The following is a 19,590-nucleotide window of genomic DNA, read 5'->3' as shown; positions in this document are numbered from 1 at the left end:
CATAAGGGGGCAAAAAGGGAGAGGGAATCCAGTCCCCAATTAAAAAGAAAAAATCCTTTCAACAAAAAACAGGAAATCTTTTATTTACTTTCCATTTCAAAGTACAATTTCTTTTTGGTTTCATCACCAAATCTTAATGGAAAATTCCTTCACTAATCCCAAAATCCTTAAAACCTAATCAATCTGGACCAATCGAATCTTGAATGATACTAGGTATCATCTTATTATCATATTTTTATCACATTGTATGTGATCGTTACAAAGTCTATCAATAAATGTAACAAATAGGCCTGCTATCTAAGATACTTGGGTTGTGGGTTATCGAAGAGGGATAACCGCAAGGTTTTAGTTTAGCAAAAACAAATAACTTCAATAAGGATTCTTACTTTGTTAAGCAAACACTATTGACTACTCATCTAGTGGTCCATGCATCGTCTTTGAGACTAAGAATAACTATGAGCAAATTATAGGATCTTTAAACCCCATGGAATGGAGATCTGCGGAGGAATTCTAACTACTTGGCCATCCTTTTAATTTCAGCTAATATATCTTGGGCCTGCATACGGTGTGTACACAAAGATGGTATTAAATAATAAGATGGATGACTTGAAGACATTTACTGTAAGGCATGAGCTGGACTGTCTACATAACACATCACATCACCGTATGGCTGGAAACATTGACACCGAGAGACACAGTACAATACAAATGGCATTACAGAACAGTCACACTGCAAAGCAATACGCAGGCAGTTGGCAAAAACAATATAAACACAACAATTCAAAACACACTCATAGAATATATTAATAATAATAAATAATAAAACATCTGAGTTGCACATTGAGACTTCATACAGTAACTAAAACCACCCCAGGCATTAGTTATTGTGTGGTGTGTCTGTGTCATCCAAAGAGGAACAAAGTTGCCCATAGTCACTGATCTTAGGTCAGTATTGAGTGTTTCCCCCTAATGGTTAAGGTTAGGATTTAGGTTAATGTAAACTGATCCTAGATCTGCACCTAAGGGCAACTTCTACCTGCAGTGCATTTGTCTGACTCATTGGTGCAGTGGCTAGACAGAATATCCTACAGAATTAGTAACAGAGCCCCCGGTAGCCCTGGAGGCCGGTCCCGGCCCGTCCCCACCTCCAAAGTCAGACTGCCTCTTAGCTGCCCTCTCCAGTGCCAGGGCGGTTTTCCGGGTCCTGGCTAGGACCTCCTCCAGCTGCCCTCGGAGTGCCTGAACAGAGTCTAGTTCTGTGTGCAGGGCCTGGGTCTTCTCTGAGCTGCTGAGAGAGGGGCAATGACACCACACACAAACACAAACATCCTCAAACACTGATTATGTGGTTTTAACAGTTGTTACTAGCCTACTACTGTAGCTTACACTGTCCACAAATGTGTGTATTTGTAGGTACCCAGATGTGTGTATTCTTGGCCTCAGTGAAGGCCTCTGTGGCCATCTCCTACCTGTTTCCTCTGGCCTGGATGTGGCTCAGACTCTGGTACAGCCTCTTCTCTGCCCTCAGAGCATCGTTCAGCCTGTGGTACTCACTGACCAACTGCTCCAACACACTCTGACAGAGAGGTTGGGAAAAGGAAAGGGGGAGGAAGAGACAGAGAGAGACAGAGGGAGGGAGAGAGAGAGAGAGAGAGAGAGAGAGAGAGAGAGAGAGAGAGAGAGAGAGAGAGAGAGAGAGAGAGAGAGAGAGAGAGAGAGAGAGAGAGAGAGAGAGAGAGAGAGAGAGAGAGAGAGAGAGAGAGAGAGAGAGAGAGAGAGAGAGAGAGAGAGAGAGAGAGAGAAACATTATAAACACACACTCCACTCAGTAGGATGTTGTAGACAATAAAACATTTTGGCGGAGAGGGATACCTGGTGGTCAGTGTTGGAGGGCTCCCTTGCTACTACTCCTGGGGCCAGGATCTTAAATCTATCCCCCTGCTTCTGGGCCTGCTCCTGGGCCTGAGCTAGAGCTGAACGCAGGGCTGAAAGCTCCAGCTGAGCCTCCTTCTCCTTCTTACTGACCAGCTGCAGCTCCTCCTGAATGACCTGTACCTCTGCTGCCCCCTCTGGTGTGGAGGGCTCCATGCTCTCCTCCTGGCCCTGCATCAGACTCTGGGTGGGGAGGAGTAGGAGTGTTAGAGTGTGTGTGTGTGTGTGTGTGTGTGTGTGTTTGTGTAGTCATCCAGTGTCCCAGAATTCACCTGGATAAAAGCCTCTTTCTCCTTCAGCAGGTTCTGCAGTCGCTCTGCCTCTTCCACTCTCTCCTTCTCTCTATCCCTCCGCAGCTCGCCCATCTCCCGTTCCTGTGACGACAGCTGCCTGCGCAGCTCCTGAAGCTGGCCTGTCCGCTCGCCAATAACTTGAGAGAGCCTATCAGTGCAGTCCTGAAAGAGGAGGTGGGAGGGAGAGAGGGGGAGAGGGAGGTAGACGGAGGGGGAGAGAGAGAGAGGCAGAGAAGAGAGAATCTGAAATCGACTGTCACTTTATATGCTTATGTCCATTCTATTGTATATATTTCCATTTCTATAATAGACTATTGGATTTTTCTTAGTGATGTTGGGCTGAGTACACTGTACAGCTGACATAAACTCATCATTCATATTCTCAGAGACAGGTCCTAGATCAGCGGTGTGTGTGTGTGTGGTACCTGTATGTACTGGTCCTTAGTGCTGATGGTGCTGAGCAGATCCTGGACCTGTGCTTGGTGTTCGTGGCTCTGGCGGCTGCGGTCTGACAGCAGTTCCTGAAACAGTTTCTCCTTCAGCGTGAGGCGAGCCTTCAGCTCCTCCACCACCCCACTAGGGCCTGCCTGGACCTTAGCCAGGAGGGCTGCCGTGAGGACCTACACACACATAGGAGAAAAACAAACACACACGTCAGTATATCTGTCGTTTTTGTAAGGGTCAGAAATAAGAGCAGGTTTTTCCTCATTGGACTAGTTTGAGGTTGTTAAAGCATTGCAAGTCATTAATTTCAGCCAACAATGAAAAACTTCAACAATGGAGAGAAACTAGAGGAGAAACTTGTGTCCTTTGGTTACAAGACCAAACAGAATGCAAACTGATGGTATAGCCAGTCCTTCCTAGTGTGACCTATCTGAGCTGTTGATTTAGTTTAGCAAGCGCGTGTTTGCGTATGTGTTCGCATTTGTGTGTGTTTTTGCGCGTGTGTGTGTGTTTGTGTGTGTGTTTACCTGTGTCTCCTGGCTGCGTGTCTGCAGGGCAGTCTGTAGCTGGCTGATGAGCGTGTCTCTCTCTCTCAGAGTGCTCTTCTCTCTCTCCTCGCTCTGCTGCTGAAGCCACTGCAGGTTCCTGTGAGCTTCTGCTGCCTGCTCCACATCCAGCTCCTTACTCCGCACCAACGCATCCAGATTCTATCACACACAAATAGAATAATAATAATATGCCATTTAGCAGACGCTTTTATCCAAAGCGACTTACAGTCATGCGTGCATACATTTTTTGTGTATGGGTGGTCCCGGGGATCGAACCCACTACCTTGGCGTTACAAGCGCCGTGCTCTACCAGCTGAGCTACAGAGGACCACCAAATAGTAAAAACATATCAATGTACAGTGCTTTCGGAAAGTATTCAGACCCCTTGACTTTTTCCACATTTTGTTACGTTACAGCCTTATTCAAAAATTGATTAAATAGCTTTTTTTAATGACAAAGCAAAAACATTTTTTTTGCTAAGTTATCAAATTAAAAAAATTGAAATATTACATTTACATAAGTATTCAGACCCTTTACTCAGTACTTTATTGAAGCACCTTTGGCAGTGATTACAGCCTCGAGTCTTCTTGGGTATGACGCTACAAGCTTGGCACACCTGTATTTGGGGAGTTTCTCTTGGATGGGGAGCGTCGCTGCACAGCTATTTTCAGGTCTCTCCATAGATGTTCGATCGGGTTGAAGTCCGGGCTCTGGCTGGGCCACTCAAGGACATTCAGAGACTTGTCCCGAAGCCACTCCTGCGTTGTCTGGGCTGTGTGCTTAGGGTTGTCCTGTTGGATGGTGAACCTTCGCCCCAGTCTGAGGTCCTGAGCGCAGGTTTTCATCAAGGATCTCTATGTACTTTGCTCCGTTCATTATTCCCTCGATCCTGACTAGTCTCCCAGCCCCTGCCACTGAAAAACATCCCCACAGCATGATGCTGCCACCACCATGCTTCACCGTAGGGATGGTGCCAGGTTTCCTCCAGACGTGTCGCTTGGCATTCAGGCCAAAGAGTTCAATCTTGGTTTAATCAGACTAGAGAAGCTTGTTTCTCATGGTCTGAGAGTCTTTAGGTGCCTTTTGGAAAACTCCAAGCAGGCTGTCATGTGCCTTTTTACTGAGGAGTGGCTTCCATCTGGCCACTCTACCATAAAGGCCTCATTGGTGGAGTGCTGCAGAGATGGTTGTCCTTCTGGAAGGTTCTCCCATCTCCACAGAGTGACCATCGGGTTCTTGGTCACCTCCCTGACAAAGGCCCTTCTCCCCCGATTGCTCAGTTTGGCCGGACGGCCAGCTCTAGGAAGAGTCTTGGTGGTTCCAAACTTTTTCCATTTAAGAATGATGGAGGCCACTGTGTTCTTGGGGACCTTCAATACTGCAGAAATGTTTTGGTACCCTACCCCAGATCTTTGCTTCAACACAATCCTGTCTCGGAGCTCTACGGACAAATTCCTTCGACCTCATGGCTTGGTTTTTGCACTGACATGCACTGTCAACTGTGGGATCTTATATAGACAGGTGGACTCCAATTAAGTTGTAGAAACATCTCAAGGATGATCAATGGAAACAGCATGCACCTGAGCTCAATTTCGAGTCTCATATCAAAGGGTCTGAATACTTACGTAAATAAGGTATTTCAGTTTTTTATATTTAATACATTTGCTAAAATTTCTAAAAAACTGTTTTCGCCTTGTCGTTATGGGGTATTGTGTGTAGATTGATGAGGAAATGTTATTTATTTAATCCATTTTTGAATAAGGCTGTAACGTAACAAAATGTGGAAAAAGTCAAGCTGTCTGAATACTTTCCGAATGCACTGTATATAGATGTACTGTGTGTGAGAGAGTGTGTATCCTCCTGGTTGCTCAAGGTATCTTCCTTTAGTGTGTGTGTTTGTGTTTGTGTGTGTACCGTGATAGTCTCCTCGTTGTTGGACAGTATACAGCGCAGTCTCTCCAGGTCTCGTTCCTTCTCTCTAAGGGCCAGCTGTAGTTTCCTCACCTGCTCCTCCCTCTCCTCCAGACCACTGAACTTCTCATCTATAGACCGCTGGACAGAGAAAGAGAACATCAATCATTATTAGTATGCACCCACTCGCCCACCCACCCACCCACCCACCCACCCATCCATCCATCCAGTAAGTGTGTGTTCTTACCTCCAATGCTCTGTCCCTGTCCCTGATGCGTTCTCTCAGTCTGTCCAGCAGAGCATCTCTGGGTTTGGAGCTGTCTGCTGACTCCAGGAGTTCAGAGTACTCCTACAAAGGGTGAGGGATAGGGTTAGTGTGTGTGTGTGTTCATGTGTGCTCGTGTGTGTGTGTGTTTATGTGTCTTACCTGTAGCTGCCTCTCCTTGTCCTGAAGGGAGTGTTTGAGCTGGGTGATGTGCCTGTCTCTCTCCTGAACCTCCGTGTGTTTCTCTGCCTTGCTTTCCTTAAGCTGAGCCTCTTTAGCCTGCAGCTCAAAGCGAGACTGAGCCAGGACACTGCTCAAGTCCTACAGTGGGACAGAGGACAGGTTACACGCACCACCTACATCATTGCTACAGGAGTCCAGATTGTTCACGCACACACACACACACCCACCCACACCAACACATCCACACACACGCAGCACACACACACACACCTGGTTGTGTTTGTCGGTGACCTCCCTGTGCTGCAGTGCCTCCTTTAGGTCAGACTGGAGTCTGTCTTTAGCTCTGCTCAGGTCCTCAGCCTGTCTCTGGCTCTGTCTCTGGGCTCTCTGACTGGCCTCCAGCTCCAGACCCAGGGTGAACAGAGAGCTCTGTAACCCCACCAACTCACCCTGAAGCTGGGCTAAAGCCGCACCCTCACTGCCCCCCTCTGCAGCCTGGTAGAGCGGACCAAACAATGAAGAACCACTGGGGTTAGACTGGTCATGGAGATAGAGAAAGAGGCAAGAAAGGGAGTATCTGTCTATCTATCTATCTATCTATCTGTCTGTCTGTCTGTCTGTCTGTCTGTCTGTCTGTCTGTCTGTCTGTCTGTCTGTCTGTCTGTCTGTCTGTCTGTCTGTCTGTCTGTCTGTCTGTCTGTCTGTCTGTCTGTCTGTCTGTCTGTCTGTCTGTCTGTCTGTCTGTCTGTCTGTCTGTCTGTCTGTCTGTCTGTCTGTCTGTCTGTCTGTCTGTCTGTCTATCTATCTATCAACAGTTGGGTTATTATGGCTCTTTATTAACTAGTATGCTGCTGGGTGCTTGTCTGGACCTGTCTGGGGTGTGTGAGGTCTCACCTGAGTGTGCGTGATCTGGTTGCGGTGGGCCATCTCTCTCAGCTTACACAGTGTGGCGTTCTGCCCCTCAATTAGCTGGTACAGCTCCTCGGCCTGAGGAGGACATAGAGAATATTCTGCAAATCACTACTGAGTGTGTACTCAAATGTAGTCACCTGGCTGCGTCCCAAATGGTTCTGGGGCAGCAATGTAACCTCAGTGTAGACCACACACACCTCGTTGTCCTTGGTACTGACAGAATCAGTCAGGCATTGGATGGTGCGCTCCTGGTTCTGAGCTCCCTGGCGGATGGAACGCAGTTCACACTCCATCTCACTGAGCTTCTCCTGCAACTTCTGGAGAGGGAGGGAGGGAAAGAGAGAGAGAGAGAGGATGAGTAAGTAGAGAGAGAGACTAAGGGACATGAAAGAGGCTGTGTGCGTGTGCATCTGTGCACATGCTTGTGTGTGTGTGCATGTGTGTGTGTTTGATGTATAGATGGGTAATGTCTCTCTGTAGCCGTACCGCGTTGTTGGCTTCGCTCTCGTGGATCTTGGTCTGCAGGGACTGGACCTGGAGCTGGGCCTTCTGCAGCTCACTGACACACTGACCTGCTGCACACTCATACTGGTTCAACTGGCTCTGCTGCTCCTCGATCAGAGTCTGGAATACACACAGAAAGACAGATGTTAACACACACACACACACATTACAGTCCACGTTTACCGAATCTAGCTTCTCTCACAAATTCATACTATGGGAAAGAATCAGTATTCCTATCCAACTGCTCTAGCCAGACCTGAGAGACACAGGGACAGATCTGTATAAGGAAAAGTAACAATGCACTGAGCTGGGTTGTTGGTGACTGTACTTTTGAAACCAAATGTTCTGTTCACCCATCTTTGTATGTTGTTAAAAGCAGATCCATCCTGAGGATATTCTCTTGAGAGCTCCCTATGTTCCTGTGTGTATGTTAAGTGCTCTGTGGTGCCCCTAACGTAACTTACATAACCAGTGTGTCAGCATCTCCCTTAAAGCATTTACATGTGAGCACTCACATCCTATATTTATAGGTTTACACTATACTACGGGAGTAAATCCTACAACACATGTAAGTAATATGAATAAGTGAAATCCCTGTTAGCATGGGAACATAGGTTAGATGTATGTGGTGGTATGTGGATTGTTATTATGAGCTGACAAAATATCCTTATACTGTATATATGCAGTAGAGGTCCAAAGAGCTACAGTACATACTATAGATACTTACAGGTCCAAGCCAAAAACATACTGTATAGCTATAGTCTAGGCCATTTGAGTAGCACGGTGAGAGATACTGCACATGCCATAGAAATAGAATTACTTTGAATTAGAAAGTTATATGATTTCTAGTAGTTATATGCCTATGGTACATGCTAAAATATAATGACATCCACTAGCCAACCAGCATTGAGACAGATGCTTGGTCTGACATTGTGCGGTAGTATCAGGGCTTGCTGCCTCCAAGGCTTATTGCTGCTGTGAAAATAGGCCAATAGTGGTGCCACTCCATTCCACGTCTCCCCATGCGCTAACCTAGTTTAGTGAACAGGGCTGGGGCTGGCTGAGCCCTGAAATCACATTCAGATTAAGGAATACTCCTAAATCAGACACACACAGACACAGCCTGAATCTCTGTCACCGACTATAGTCTATACTGAGGCTCACAGAGGAGCTAGAGTCGAGATGATTGTGATTTCAGAGCGCATAGGGCTACTGTACCAAAGCACCCAATGAACCTTCATTTTATTCCAGAGGATACTACATATCTTCTGTATACCCTGTTTGGTCTTCATTTCATGGACCTTGGTTAGACTGCAAGGTAACATGACATTTTTTGCAGTAATACATTGAGTTTAAGTACAGGGCTACAGCTTTAAGAGTCCGGGATTAAACTTGATAATGGAAAGAGATTATCAACACAGTTCTCACCAGTCAGCAGATTTCTGTAGCAGCCCCAAGGCAAATACCTGCTATATGCAAGTAATAATTTGAGGATATACACTGAGTATACAAAACATTAAGACATACACTGACCAGGTGAAAGCTATGATCCCTTATTGATGTCACTTATTAAATCCACTTCAATCAGTGTAGATGAAGGGGAGGAGACAGGTTAAATAATAATTTTAAGCCTTGAGACAATTGAGACAATGATTGTGTGTGTGTGCCTTTCAGAGGGTGAATGGGCAAGACAAAAAATGTGTCTTTGAACGGGGTATGGTAGTAGGTGCCAGGCGCACCGGTTAGTGTCAAGAACTGCAACGCTGCTGGGTTTTTCATGCTCAATAGTTTCCTGTGTGTATCAAGAATGGTCCACCAACCAAAGCACATCCAGCCAACTGTGGCAAACATTGGAGTCAACATGGGCCAGCATCCCTGTGGAATGCTTTCGACACCCTGTAGAGTCCATGCCCTGTTGAATTGAGGCTGTTCTGAAGGCAAAAAGTGTATGAAGGTGTTCCTAATGTTTGGTATACTCAGTGTAGATAGATCATACACAGCACCTCAGGTTCTACAGATGTATGATCTTAATTTGATCACCCTGTTGCGAGACATTTAAAACATGTACAGTGGGGGAAAAAAGTATTTAGTCAGCCACCAATTGTGCAAGTTCTGTAATTTTCATCATAGGTACATGTCAACTATGACAGACAAAATGAGAAAAAAATATCCAGAAAATCACATTGTAGGATTTTTTATGAATTTATTTGCAAATGATGGTGGAAAATAAGTATTTGGTCAATAACAAAAGTTTCTCAATACTTTGTTATATACCCTTTGTTGGCAATGACACAGGTCAAACGTTTTCTGTAAGTCTTCACAAGGTTTTCACACACTGTTGCTGGTATTTTGGCCCATTCCTCCATGCAGATCTCCTCTAGAGCAGTGATGTTTTGGGGCTGTCGCTGAGCAACACAGACTTTCAACTCCCTCCAAAGACTTTCTATGGGGTTGAGATCTGGAGACTGGCTAGGCCACTCCAGGACCTTGAAATGCTTCTTACGAAGCCACTCCTTCGCTGCCCGGGCGGTGTGTTTGGGATCATTGTCATGCTGAAAGACCCAGCCACGTTTCATCTTCAATGCCCTTGCTGATGGAAGGAGGTTTTCACTCAAAATCTCACGATACATGGCCCCATTCATTCTTTCCTTTACACGGATCAGTCGTCCTGGTCCCTTTGCAGAAAAACAGCCCCAAAGCATGATATTTCCACCCCCCATGCTTCACAGTAGGTATGGTGTTCTTTGGATGCAACTCAGCATTCTTTGTCCTCCAAACACGACGAGTTGAGTTTTTTACCAAAAAGTTATATTTTGGTTTCATCTGACATTCTCCCAATCCTCTTCTGGATCATCCAAATGCACTCTAGCAAACTTCAGACGGGCCTGGACATGTACTGGCTTAAGCAGGGGGACATGTCTGGCACTGCAGGATTTGAGTCCCTGGCGGCGTAGTGTTTACTGATGGTAGGCTTTGTTACTTTGGTCCCAGCTCTCTGCAGGTCATTCACTAGGGTCCCCCCGTGTGGTTCTGGGATTTTTGCTCACCGTTCTTGTGATCATTTTGACCCCACGGGGTGAGATCTTGCGTGGAGCCCCAGATCGAGGGAGATTATCAGTGGTCTTGTATGTCTTCCATTTCCTAATAATTGCTCCCACAGTTGATTTCTTCAAACCAAGCTGCTTACCTATTGCAGATTCAGTCTTCCCAGCCTGGTGTAGGTCTACAATTTTGTTTCTGGTGTCCTTTGACAGCTCTTTGGTCTTGGCCATAGTGGAGTTTGGAGTGTGACTGTTTGAGGTTGTGGACAGGTGTCTTTTATACTGATAACAAGTTCAAACAGGTGCCATTAATACAGGTAACGAGTGGGGGACAGAGGAGCCTCTTAAAGAAGAAGTTACAGGTCTGTGAGAGCCAGAAATCTTGCTTGTTTGTAGGTGACCAAATACTTATTTTCCACCATAATTTGCAAATAAATTAATTAAAAATCCTACAATGTGATTTTCTGGAGAAAAAAAATCTCAATTTGTCTGTCATAGTTGACGTGTACCTATGATGAAAATTACAGGCCTCTCTCATCTTTTTAAGTGGGAGAACTTGCACAATTGGTGGCTGACTAAATACTTTTTCCCCCCATTGTAGTGTATTTGAGGTACAAAAATGTCCATAAATTATAATACATATAATAATTCACATTTCCTGTTGCTGCAGGATTATTTTCCTGCTTTAGCAAACTGGCTCAAATTATGGTCCTACATATGTACCTACATATGTGATATCTGATATGGTTTCCAAGTTCTAGTTTCTTTCTCAGCTTTGAACTACCAAATAAACACTGATTATTATCTACTATTTTGGCATACTATTTGACAGAATTTTGGCTTACTTCATGAGAGCTCATTGAAAAGCACTTGCAGGCCAAAATGGCTGAAGCTACAGATGTAGGATCTTAATTTGATCACTATTTTGTTACTGAGAAATGTCATGCACAGCAGGAAATGCAAACTTGTTGTGTATTCGAGATTTAAAAACCCGTGTAATTTCCGCTTTAAAATGTCAGACTATTTTCCCTAATTAAAAATGTATCAACCCCTACAAAATGTACACTTAATAATTCAAATTTCCTGCTGCTGCAGGATTCTTTTCCTGCTGTAGCAAACTGGCTCAAATTAAGTACATCTGTACTGTGAAGATGACAATATCATACTATGTTTGCTAATGTGCCTCTGTGGTAGGCCAACCATGACAGCTCCACTCTCTGAGCACACACATTCATTAGTATGGCTGACTGGCCTGAGGGCTCTACATGAGAATCCCTCACTGCTTTTAACACACAGACAGATATCTGAAGGATTGTATGATGTGCATCTAGGCACATAGACACCCAAGTCATACAATGATCTCAAGACACACATGCACGCGCGTGCGCGCACACACACACACACACACACACACACACACACACACACACACACACACACACACACACACACACACACACACACACACACACACACACACACACACACACACACATTGATTCATGTGCTTGGAGCGCACATCCTCTGTGCATCCTCTCTGGAGAGGGAGAGGGGGAAGGAGAGGTTAAAGTGATGTAGATAGACAGCTGGATTATCCAGCTAATTAGCCAGGAGCATGGTGAGATCAAGGAATGTTCTCACGGTTGGGAGCACTGCACTGTGTGCTGAATTCACAGATAACTAACTAACCTTCTGGAATAGTCTCCATATTCTGAGATTTGTATATCTGTAGATGATTAAATATGCTACAAAAGGTTTGTAGTAAAATAAAGCATCCTATCGAAAGAAAAAACTCATTTGATTTCAGCTACTGCTCCAGTAGCTGAAAAGTGGAAACTACAGACCAGTGGTGAACCAATGCCCAGAGCTGACTTGAGAGCTGCAGTGTTATACCTGGTGGGGGCGTGGGGGAGGACACTCATGATACAGATCCTCCCACAGCTCTTCCATCTCAGCCAGGTCCAGACCCCCATCCATCCCTCCATTCTGCCTGATCAGAGGGGCCTCCAGGTCGGGCACATGGCCATGGATCTCCCCCTCTCCATTCGGACCTCCATTCGGAAAACCCAAGGCCGGCTCATGGAAGCTCAGTTTGGAGCCTTCGCTTCTGGGGCTATGTCTGTTGAGTACAGGCAGTCTGCTTCCCTTGGGGCTCTGGACTGGCCGGTACACACAGTTCTGGACCAGGCAGAGGGCCAGTGAGAGGCGGGAGGCCGACCTCAGCGGAGTCACCAGGTGGTGCTCCTCGGAGAGGGAGTCGGAGAACCGATCATCCAGGGGGTCCTGGGGATACTCTAGCCCCTCGTCCCCGTCTTGGATTGCAGACAGCTGGCTAGATTCTCCTGCTATGTCCAGGGAGTCTATAGAGGGGCTGGAGCTGGCTCGGGCCGCCAGGGTACGGTCGCTGTCCGAAGCCCGGGACGGAGGGTTGGACCCAGGGATCAGCGTGAGCGAGGAGGGGGTCCCCTCTGGATCTTTCTCCCCTCCTCTTCCTCTTTCTCCTCCACTCACACGTCCTCCTCCAATCACGCTAGCCGAATACCTCGTCGATGGGTCACAGGAAATACTCCGTGCCAACTTCCTGGGTACTTTACACACAGCCTCGTAGTCTGAGTCCGCCACTCGCCACGCCGTGCACCCTCTGCATTTCCTGGGTGAACGCGTGACAATCCCACAGCGCTGTGACCCCACAGCCGTCACCTCTGACGCAGGCCCTGCGCATTGTGGGGCATGCCCATGATGATGATGATGGTGACCCCCGAACTCTAACCCCTCCTCAGCCCAGGACTCATACAGAGAGTACACCAAGTCCTCCTGGAGCAGGGCACAGTACTTAGCATGGGTCAGACTGGACATATCCACCATACCATCCCCCTGTACCCTTCCTCCCCCTCCTCCCGTATCCCCAGGCCCAGTAATGGCCCCTCCATCACTGCCTCCCTCCTCCCTGTTGGTCTTCCGGTAGAGGCCACCAATGAGGCCCCGTAGCCGGTGTTTCTCCTGGAGCAACCTCTGCAGCCGTTCAATGGACAGAGCCTCCACCCGGGCAATCACCGTATCAAACCTATACATGCGGTCCAGCATGAAGGCACACTTGGAGCAGGCGAACTCGCCGCGGCCGTCGCGGATCAGCTCTCGCCCCAGGGCGTGGGACAGGAGCACCTGCAGGTTGAGTTTGGAGGCGGGGTGGAAGATCCATCGCCGTTGGTTACCGCAGAGCTCCCTTGCGCAGATACGACACGCCTCCTTCATTCTGATGTCCAGCATTCCACACACACACACTCAAGACGGAGGTCATTCACCTGAGCTTGGTTTTTCGTGTTAAGACTTTAGTCTAATGCTGAAACACCTTTGTTTTTAATGATAAACAAGCACCTTTGTATTAAACTTCAATTTTCCTCAAGAAGAATGAATGGCATTCCCATATCCCCAGAGTTCTTCCACTGTGTCTCCTCTGATGCTCCTTGGGGGGGATGAGGTCCCGGTTGCTGTTAAGTGTATAAATAATACATAACATTTGATTGGAGGAGGTGAATGAGATAAATGAGATGCTGTTATTAGCTCCAGTTTGACTGCTCATCCATCAACATCTGTGTATTAAATCATTTAAGATGTGAATATAGACATATTGCAGGTAACAGTCCTCTTCTCTTTTTCTCTCTCTCTTCAGAAGAGATGCAAAACAAATAGCAGCCACGTGGTTTCAGACAAATAAATACCACCAAAATTCAATATTAACAACAGATAGACAGTCATTGGAGAAACTAAAATATTGTTACTGGTAGCCTGCTGAGGGAAAGCAGACCGCAGCAAGCAAGAGATGCTCACAAAATCCGATCCTCTAGATTTAATGGCTTTTTTTTTTTTTTTCATATTCTGCCCAGAGTTGCTGTTTCCATAGGAGTATAAAGACGTTGGATGAATTCTAATAGCATATTGCTTCTTTGAGCAGCAGATGGCAGCCAGCAAATCGTCCAGTATCCTTGGTCACCGATTCTGTTGCATTCCGTAATGGAAATTCTGATGCAATGACTTAAGTCCGAAAGGGAAATATAAAGTCATTCTGGTGTCATATTCCCTTAATACACATGAGCCTTTGCTCCTTTCGCTCCCGGTTGTTTCATCTCGCGTTTCCCAAAGCAAGAAAAACACGCGCCTTTCGCTGCATCACTTGGTTTGGCTGTCATGGGAGGCTCGCACTGTCAGGTTGATCATCACCGGTAGGCTACCACGGTATCCCTTTAACCAAACACCGTCACGGCAGAGAATTGACACACCAAAACAATTATTTCGGTAGCGGCAATCAGGTCCTACGCAATCCTTTGAGATTCATTCATTATTTATTATATCAACTGTGAAGATAGCGCGCGTCAGCCCGGGGGTATTGTAGATCCTTTTGGCAGATAATGATGTGGCAACGTTGTAGCACTGGCAAGAACGGCTGCAGCGGCGGAGCGCACCATTTCATGCATTAGGGGTGCAAGATATCGAATCGTCTATATCAAGAGATTAAAAAGTAGCCCTATATGACATGATAATACCGCTTTTACTGTCATATAATAAGAAGTTAATTTAAAGCTAAGTTTCGATCAAATTTGTTAAAGATGTTGAATAAAATACTTTGATAATCTACTAAATGTCCCCCGGGGTGCCATGAGTTATTTCGGTCCAGTATACACTAAACAATGTATTCGCTTCATTGAACAGGTGAAATGCCTATTACCATTTAGTAGGATATAGTGACATTAGTGACGCGCTGAAATTAAATGTCTTTATATTCACAGTGTTTGCATGAACTCTTACACGATGTAAAGTAGTAGATATATTTTAAATATATATATATATAAAAAAAGAATAACAATTTTCTCTGATTTGGTCATTAACCACCAGATGATATTTGGCCTTTTATGGGGGCAATATAATTTAAAAAATAATATTATGATTACATTTTTACCCCCTTTTTTCTCCCAATTTCGTGATTATGATCTTGTCTCATCGCTGCAACTCCCCAACAGGCTCGGGAGAGGCTAAGGTCAAGTCATGTGTCCTCCGAAATAAACCGCGCTTCTTAACACCCGCTCGCTTAACCCGGAAGCACCAATGTGTCAGAGGAAACACAATTCAACTGACGACCAAAGTCAGCCTGCAGGCGCCCAGCCTGCCACAAGGAGTCACTAGAGCGCGATGAGCCAAGTGCCTTAGACAGCTGCGCCACTTGGGAGGCCGGCAATATCCATTTCTAAAACCGAACTACATTTTAATTTCATAAATACATAATTTGATATCACATTCAATGTGGAATTTATTTAATATTTAACAAAGCAAAGAAACATTTGCCTCATATAGCATGTTTAGATAATGGCTCACATGGCCTCCCGAGTGGCGCAGCAGTCTAAGGCACTGCATCGCAGTGCTTGAGGCGTCACTACAGAACCGGGTTCGATCCCAGGCTGTGACCGGGAGTCCCATAGGGTGGTGCACAACTGGCCCAGCGTCGTCTGGGCTAGGGGAGGGTTTGGCCAGGGGGGGCTTTACTTGGCTCATTGCGCTCTAGCGACTCCTTGTGGTGGGCCGGGAGCCTGCAGGCTGACTTCAGTTCAATGGTGTTTCCTCCGACACATTGGTGCAACTGGCTTCCGGGTTAAGCGGGCGGGTGTTAAGGAGCACGGTTTGGCGGGTCATGTTTTGGAGGACGCATGACTCGACCTTCGCCTCTCACGAGCCCGTTGGGGAGTTGCAGCAATGAGACAAGATTGAAAAAGGGCGTAAAATACACACACACACACACACACAAAAAGATAATGGCACACACACAGCCAGCCAGTCAGAGGGTTCACTTGGACTACAGTATAATTTCCAGTGAACAGGCAGAGCAGGCTCCATAACTTTTCCTTTCTAGCCTCTTCTATATGCAAATAAGATCTCATAAATAGACTTACAAGTAAAGGCCATTAATGCATTTCAAAGCAGAGGGGATACATTTTACATAGAGTTTCCTATTGTCAAAACATATCAGGAAAATGCTTCCATAATACTGAAGGTGGATGGTTCCGATGTTTACTCTATCTCACTCATTATTCATAATTAATGGAAGAAAACCATAAAGCTTCCCATTTATATAGTCCAGATCCGCCATGTATGACATAATTGTATGAGTGGGATATACCAGTAGTGGGTGGATAACAGTGTTAGCTACAAAACTGAACAGATCTGAACAGATGGCCTGGCCACGGCTCTCATTCCTCCGAGTGCTGCTAAGTGCTGCAATAAAGTGCTTCTATTCAACTCTACACTTAGGGCCAGGAGTATTTCCTGACGTTACCACATACCCTGACCAGGAAAAACTCTGGACCCTAGTTATAGCATATGGCAATCAAGTCATGTGGTCAAGAAAAAATCCTGGACGTATTATTGTATTGTATTGTATTATATTATAGAACTGTATATCACAGGAGGCCCAGGCTCCAATGGCTTCAACCAGGCACCTGTATGCAATGTATAGATTACTACACAAGGCTATCCATCACAACTAGCCATAAGGAACCATGTTGTAAAGCAGAGAGGGGAATACCATGACACTATAGGACAAGGGGGCCATAAAACTGGTTACTACGACTACAAATGCTACAAGGACAGAACAAAGAGAGCGACATTAGTGGTGCAGTGTGCACAGGCACTGGTGGACGGGTGACCGCTATTGTAGCCTGTGCTGTGAATGAAGGGATGTAGAGTGATATGTTGAAATGAAGGTAAACCGGTTTTGATGTTTTGATTTAAATTTATGATTGCATTTTTGGCCACATGAGGGATGCTGCCTCATATCAATCATATAAACTCACTTACTGACAAGGGTAAACCAATGACATCAAAACATCACATTGGCTACACCGTGAGTGCACAACATTTCAAATACGGTTTGGCTGTGTGAATAAATGAGCTGTACAAAACTACATTACCCAAAATGCTTTAGGCTCAATGGAATCCACAGTGAGCAGTGACTGTGTATCCCTGAGGGTGTACAGACAGACAGTCATGCACTCACACTGTGACTTCACATATCAGCTTTGGTCCTCAAAATAACATGTTGCTTCAAAACAGAATTTTACATGGCTAGAGATTACTACTAGGCCCAGGTCTCCCTTGGAAAATTGATTTTGTTATCCCCAAAGGGACAACTTTGTTATATAAAGCCAAGAGTAAGATATGAATCACAACAAAAACCTGTGTTTGTGTGATTGTGCTCATACTTACTATGCTTCATTTTCAAACCCATGTAGGCTTGATTGCCTTACTATATGATAGTGTATGAAGAGGCAGCCATTTTCCCTAAGGGCAGAGCTGACCTTATGTCCTAGCTCAGCTCCTCATAGTGCCTGATTATGAGTGGCTTAAAATGATAGTTTGAGAGTGGTTGGGGGTCCTTGATTAAGCTTGTTGAGGATTTGGGATTTAAAATGAGGACTGTTTAAGTACGAAAAATCCTCTTCAGTAGAGTCCACTGCTAAATCAGAGTTGCTTCAAACTCCTCTTTAAGCATAGACTGCAATCAAGTAAGAGAGAGCTAGAAATAACAAATCATGACAAAAAAACAGCACTTTTCTCTCCTCTTCTTGGGAACAACATCAAATGAGATAAATTTATTTCCTTTCCATTTTGTGTTCTAGCCTAAATCTAGCATAAATAGCATCAGCTGCCACTGTCCTTTCTCTACAGCCCACCACAGTACATTTCTTTCATCACATTTCTCTCTCCTGGACGGCCTGACTGTCACGATCGTCTAATGAGGAGGACCAATGCGCAGCGTTGAAGGTGAACATATTATATTTATTAAATGATCACACGATCAAAACAATAAACAACGATGCGTGACGTCTATGGTTACAACACAAACCAACACGAACAAAATCCCACAAACCCGAATGAAAAACAGACAGTTTAAATATGGCTCCCAATCAGAGACAACCAACGAACAGCTGACACTCGTTGCCTCTGATTGGGAGTCACTAAGGCAAACATAGAAAACAACAAACCAGAACCCCCAACATAGAAACACACCACATAGAACAAACACACCCTGGCTCAACAACTAGAGTCCCATTGCCAGGGTGTGACACTGACATTTTGATTGACTTCATTAGCCGTGGTGTCTGGGGAACCAATTAGAAGCTAGGTGTTAGTGTCTGTCTTAGACAACACAACTTGATATCTGTGTGTGATGTTTAGGTAATTTGCTGTCATTTATTGGGCAAATAAATACTAAGTTCAATACATGCCATTGCCTATTCCTGTTCCTCTCATTCATTCATTTTCCACTTGCAAAGACCCCTCCTACTCAGTCTTTAAAGAAACTGACATCGATTGGCCTTTAAGTGTAATAATGATCCATTCAGCCTGAGTGACAGCCAGCTAGCAGTGGGACAGCATCACTGTGTGAAATCTGAGCTGATATTGGTCCTGACAGGGACATTTGCATCCCAGAGCCAAGCTGATTTACAAGGTAAAATGCCTTTAGAGGCACATTGTGGCTTTGACTGCATCTACTGAGAAACTCCCACTACAACAAATATGTGTAGGATTCAAAGCTGCCGCCAGATGACAAGAGCCAAGAGCCTTGGGAGTCAAAGTGAGAGAAATACACAGGATCATATCATACTAATGAATGGTTATGACTAGCAATAGATAATGACTAAAAATTGATAATGGCTCAGAAGAGATACAGTTGAAGTCGGAAGTTTACATACACCTTAGCCAAATACATTTAAACTCAGTTTTTCACAATTCCTGACATTTAATCCTATAAAAAATGCCCTGTCTTAGGTCAGTTAGGATCACCACCTTATTTTAAGAATGTGAAAATGTCCGAATAATAGTAGAGAGAATGATTTATTTCAGCTTTTATTTCTTTCATCACATTCCCAGTGGGTCAGAAGTTTACATACACTCAATTACTATTTGGTAGCATTGCCATTAAATTGTTTAACTTGGGTCAAACGTTTTGGGTAGCCTTCCACAAGCTTCCCACAATAAATTGGGTGAATTTTGGCCCATTCCTCCTGACAGAGCTGGTGTAACTGAGTCAGGTTTGTAGGCCTCCTTGCTCGCACACGCCTGTTCAGTTCTGGCCAACTTTTCTATAGGATTGAGGTCAGGGCTTTGTGATGGCCACTCCAATACATTGACTTTGTTGTCCTTAAGCCATTTTGCCACAACTTTGGAAGTATGCTTGGGGTCATTGTCCATTTGGAAGACCCATTTGCGACCAAGCTTTAACTTCCTGACTGATGTCTTGAGATGTTGCTTCAATATATCCACATAATTTTCCTTCCTCATGATGCCATCTATTTTGTGAAGTGCACCAGGCCCTCCTGCAGCAAAGCACCCCCACAGCATGATGCTGCCACCCCCGTGCTTCACGGTTTGGATGGTGTTCTTCGGCTTGCAAGCTGCACCCTTTTTCCTACAAACATAACGATGGTCATTATGGCCAAACAGTTCTATTTTTGTTTCATCAGACCAGAGGACATTTCTCCAAAAAGTACGATCTTTGTCCTCATGTG

General features: G+C 45.3%; 1 protein-coding gene across 6 annotated transcripts in view; it reads right to left on the bottom strand.

The window, feature by feature from the left end:
• Positions 1-19,590, bottom strand: part of LOC121581219 (myomegalin) — an 88,933-nt gene that overhangs the window by 33,696 nt on the left and 35,647 nt on the right. For 4 of the 6 annotated variants that reach the window (XM_041896677.2, XM_041896681.2, XM_041896679.2 and 1 more), the window contains exons 1-14: positions 11,927-14,425; positions 6,975-7,112; positions 6,686-6,805; positions 6,471-6,563; positions 5,847-6,071; positions 5,556-5,714; positions 5,376-5,477; positions 5,132-5,269; positions 3,197-3,376; positions 2,651-2,845; positions 2,205-2,387; positions 1,873-2,115; positions 1,470-1,576; positions 1,146-1,288 (exon numbers count right to left, since the gene is read on the bottom strand). In XM_041896677.2, the coding sequence (XP_041752611.2) occupies positions 1,146-1,288; positions 1,470-1,576; positions 1,873-2,115; positions 2,205-2,387; positions 2,651-2,845; positions 3,197-3,376; positions 5,132-5,269; positions 5,376-5,477; positions 5,556-5,714; positions 5,847-6,071; positions 6,471-6,563; positions 6,686-6,805; positions 6,975-7,112; positions 11,927-13,300 (3,400 nt within the window). In that variant the 5' untranslated portion in view covers positions 13,301-14,425. Of the gene's footprint in view, positions 1-1,145; positions 1,289-1,469; positions 1,577-1,872; positions 2,116-2,204; positions 2,388-2,650; positions 2,846-3,196; positions 3,377-5,131; positions 5,270-5,375; positions 5,478-5,555; positions 5,715-5,846; positions 6,072-6,470; positions 6,564-6,685; positions 6,806-6,974; positions 7,113-11,926; positions 14,426-19,590 lie in introns of those variants that run through there. The other 2 variants (XM_041896678.2, XM_041896683.2) reach the window with 2 other exon arrangements.

The sequence above is a fragment of the Coregonus clupeaformis genome, chromosome 14 (assembly GCF_020615455.1).
Source record: "Coregonus clupeaformis isolate EN_2021a chromosome 14, ASM2061545v1, whole genome shotgun sequence".
Classification (NCBI taxonomy): domain Eukaryota; kingdom Metazoa; phylum Chordata; class Actinopteri; order Salmoniformes; family Salmonidae; genus Coregonus; species Coregonus clupeaformis.
Note: the sequence above shows the minus strand (reverse complement) of the source record. Positions and strands in the feature narration are given on the sequence as shown.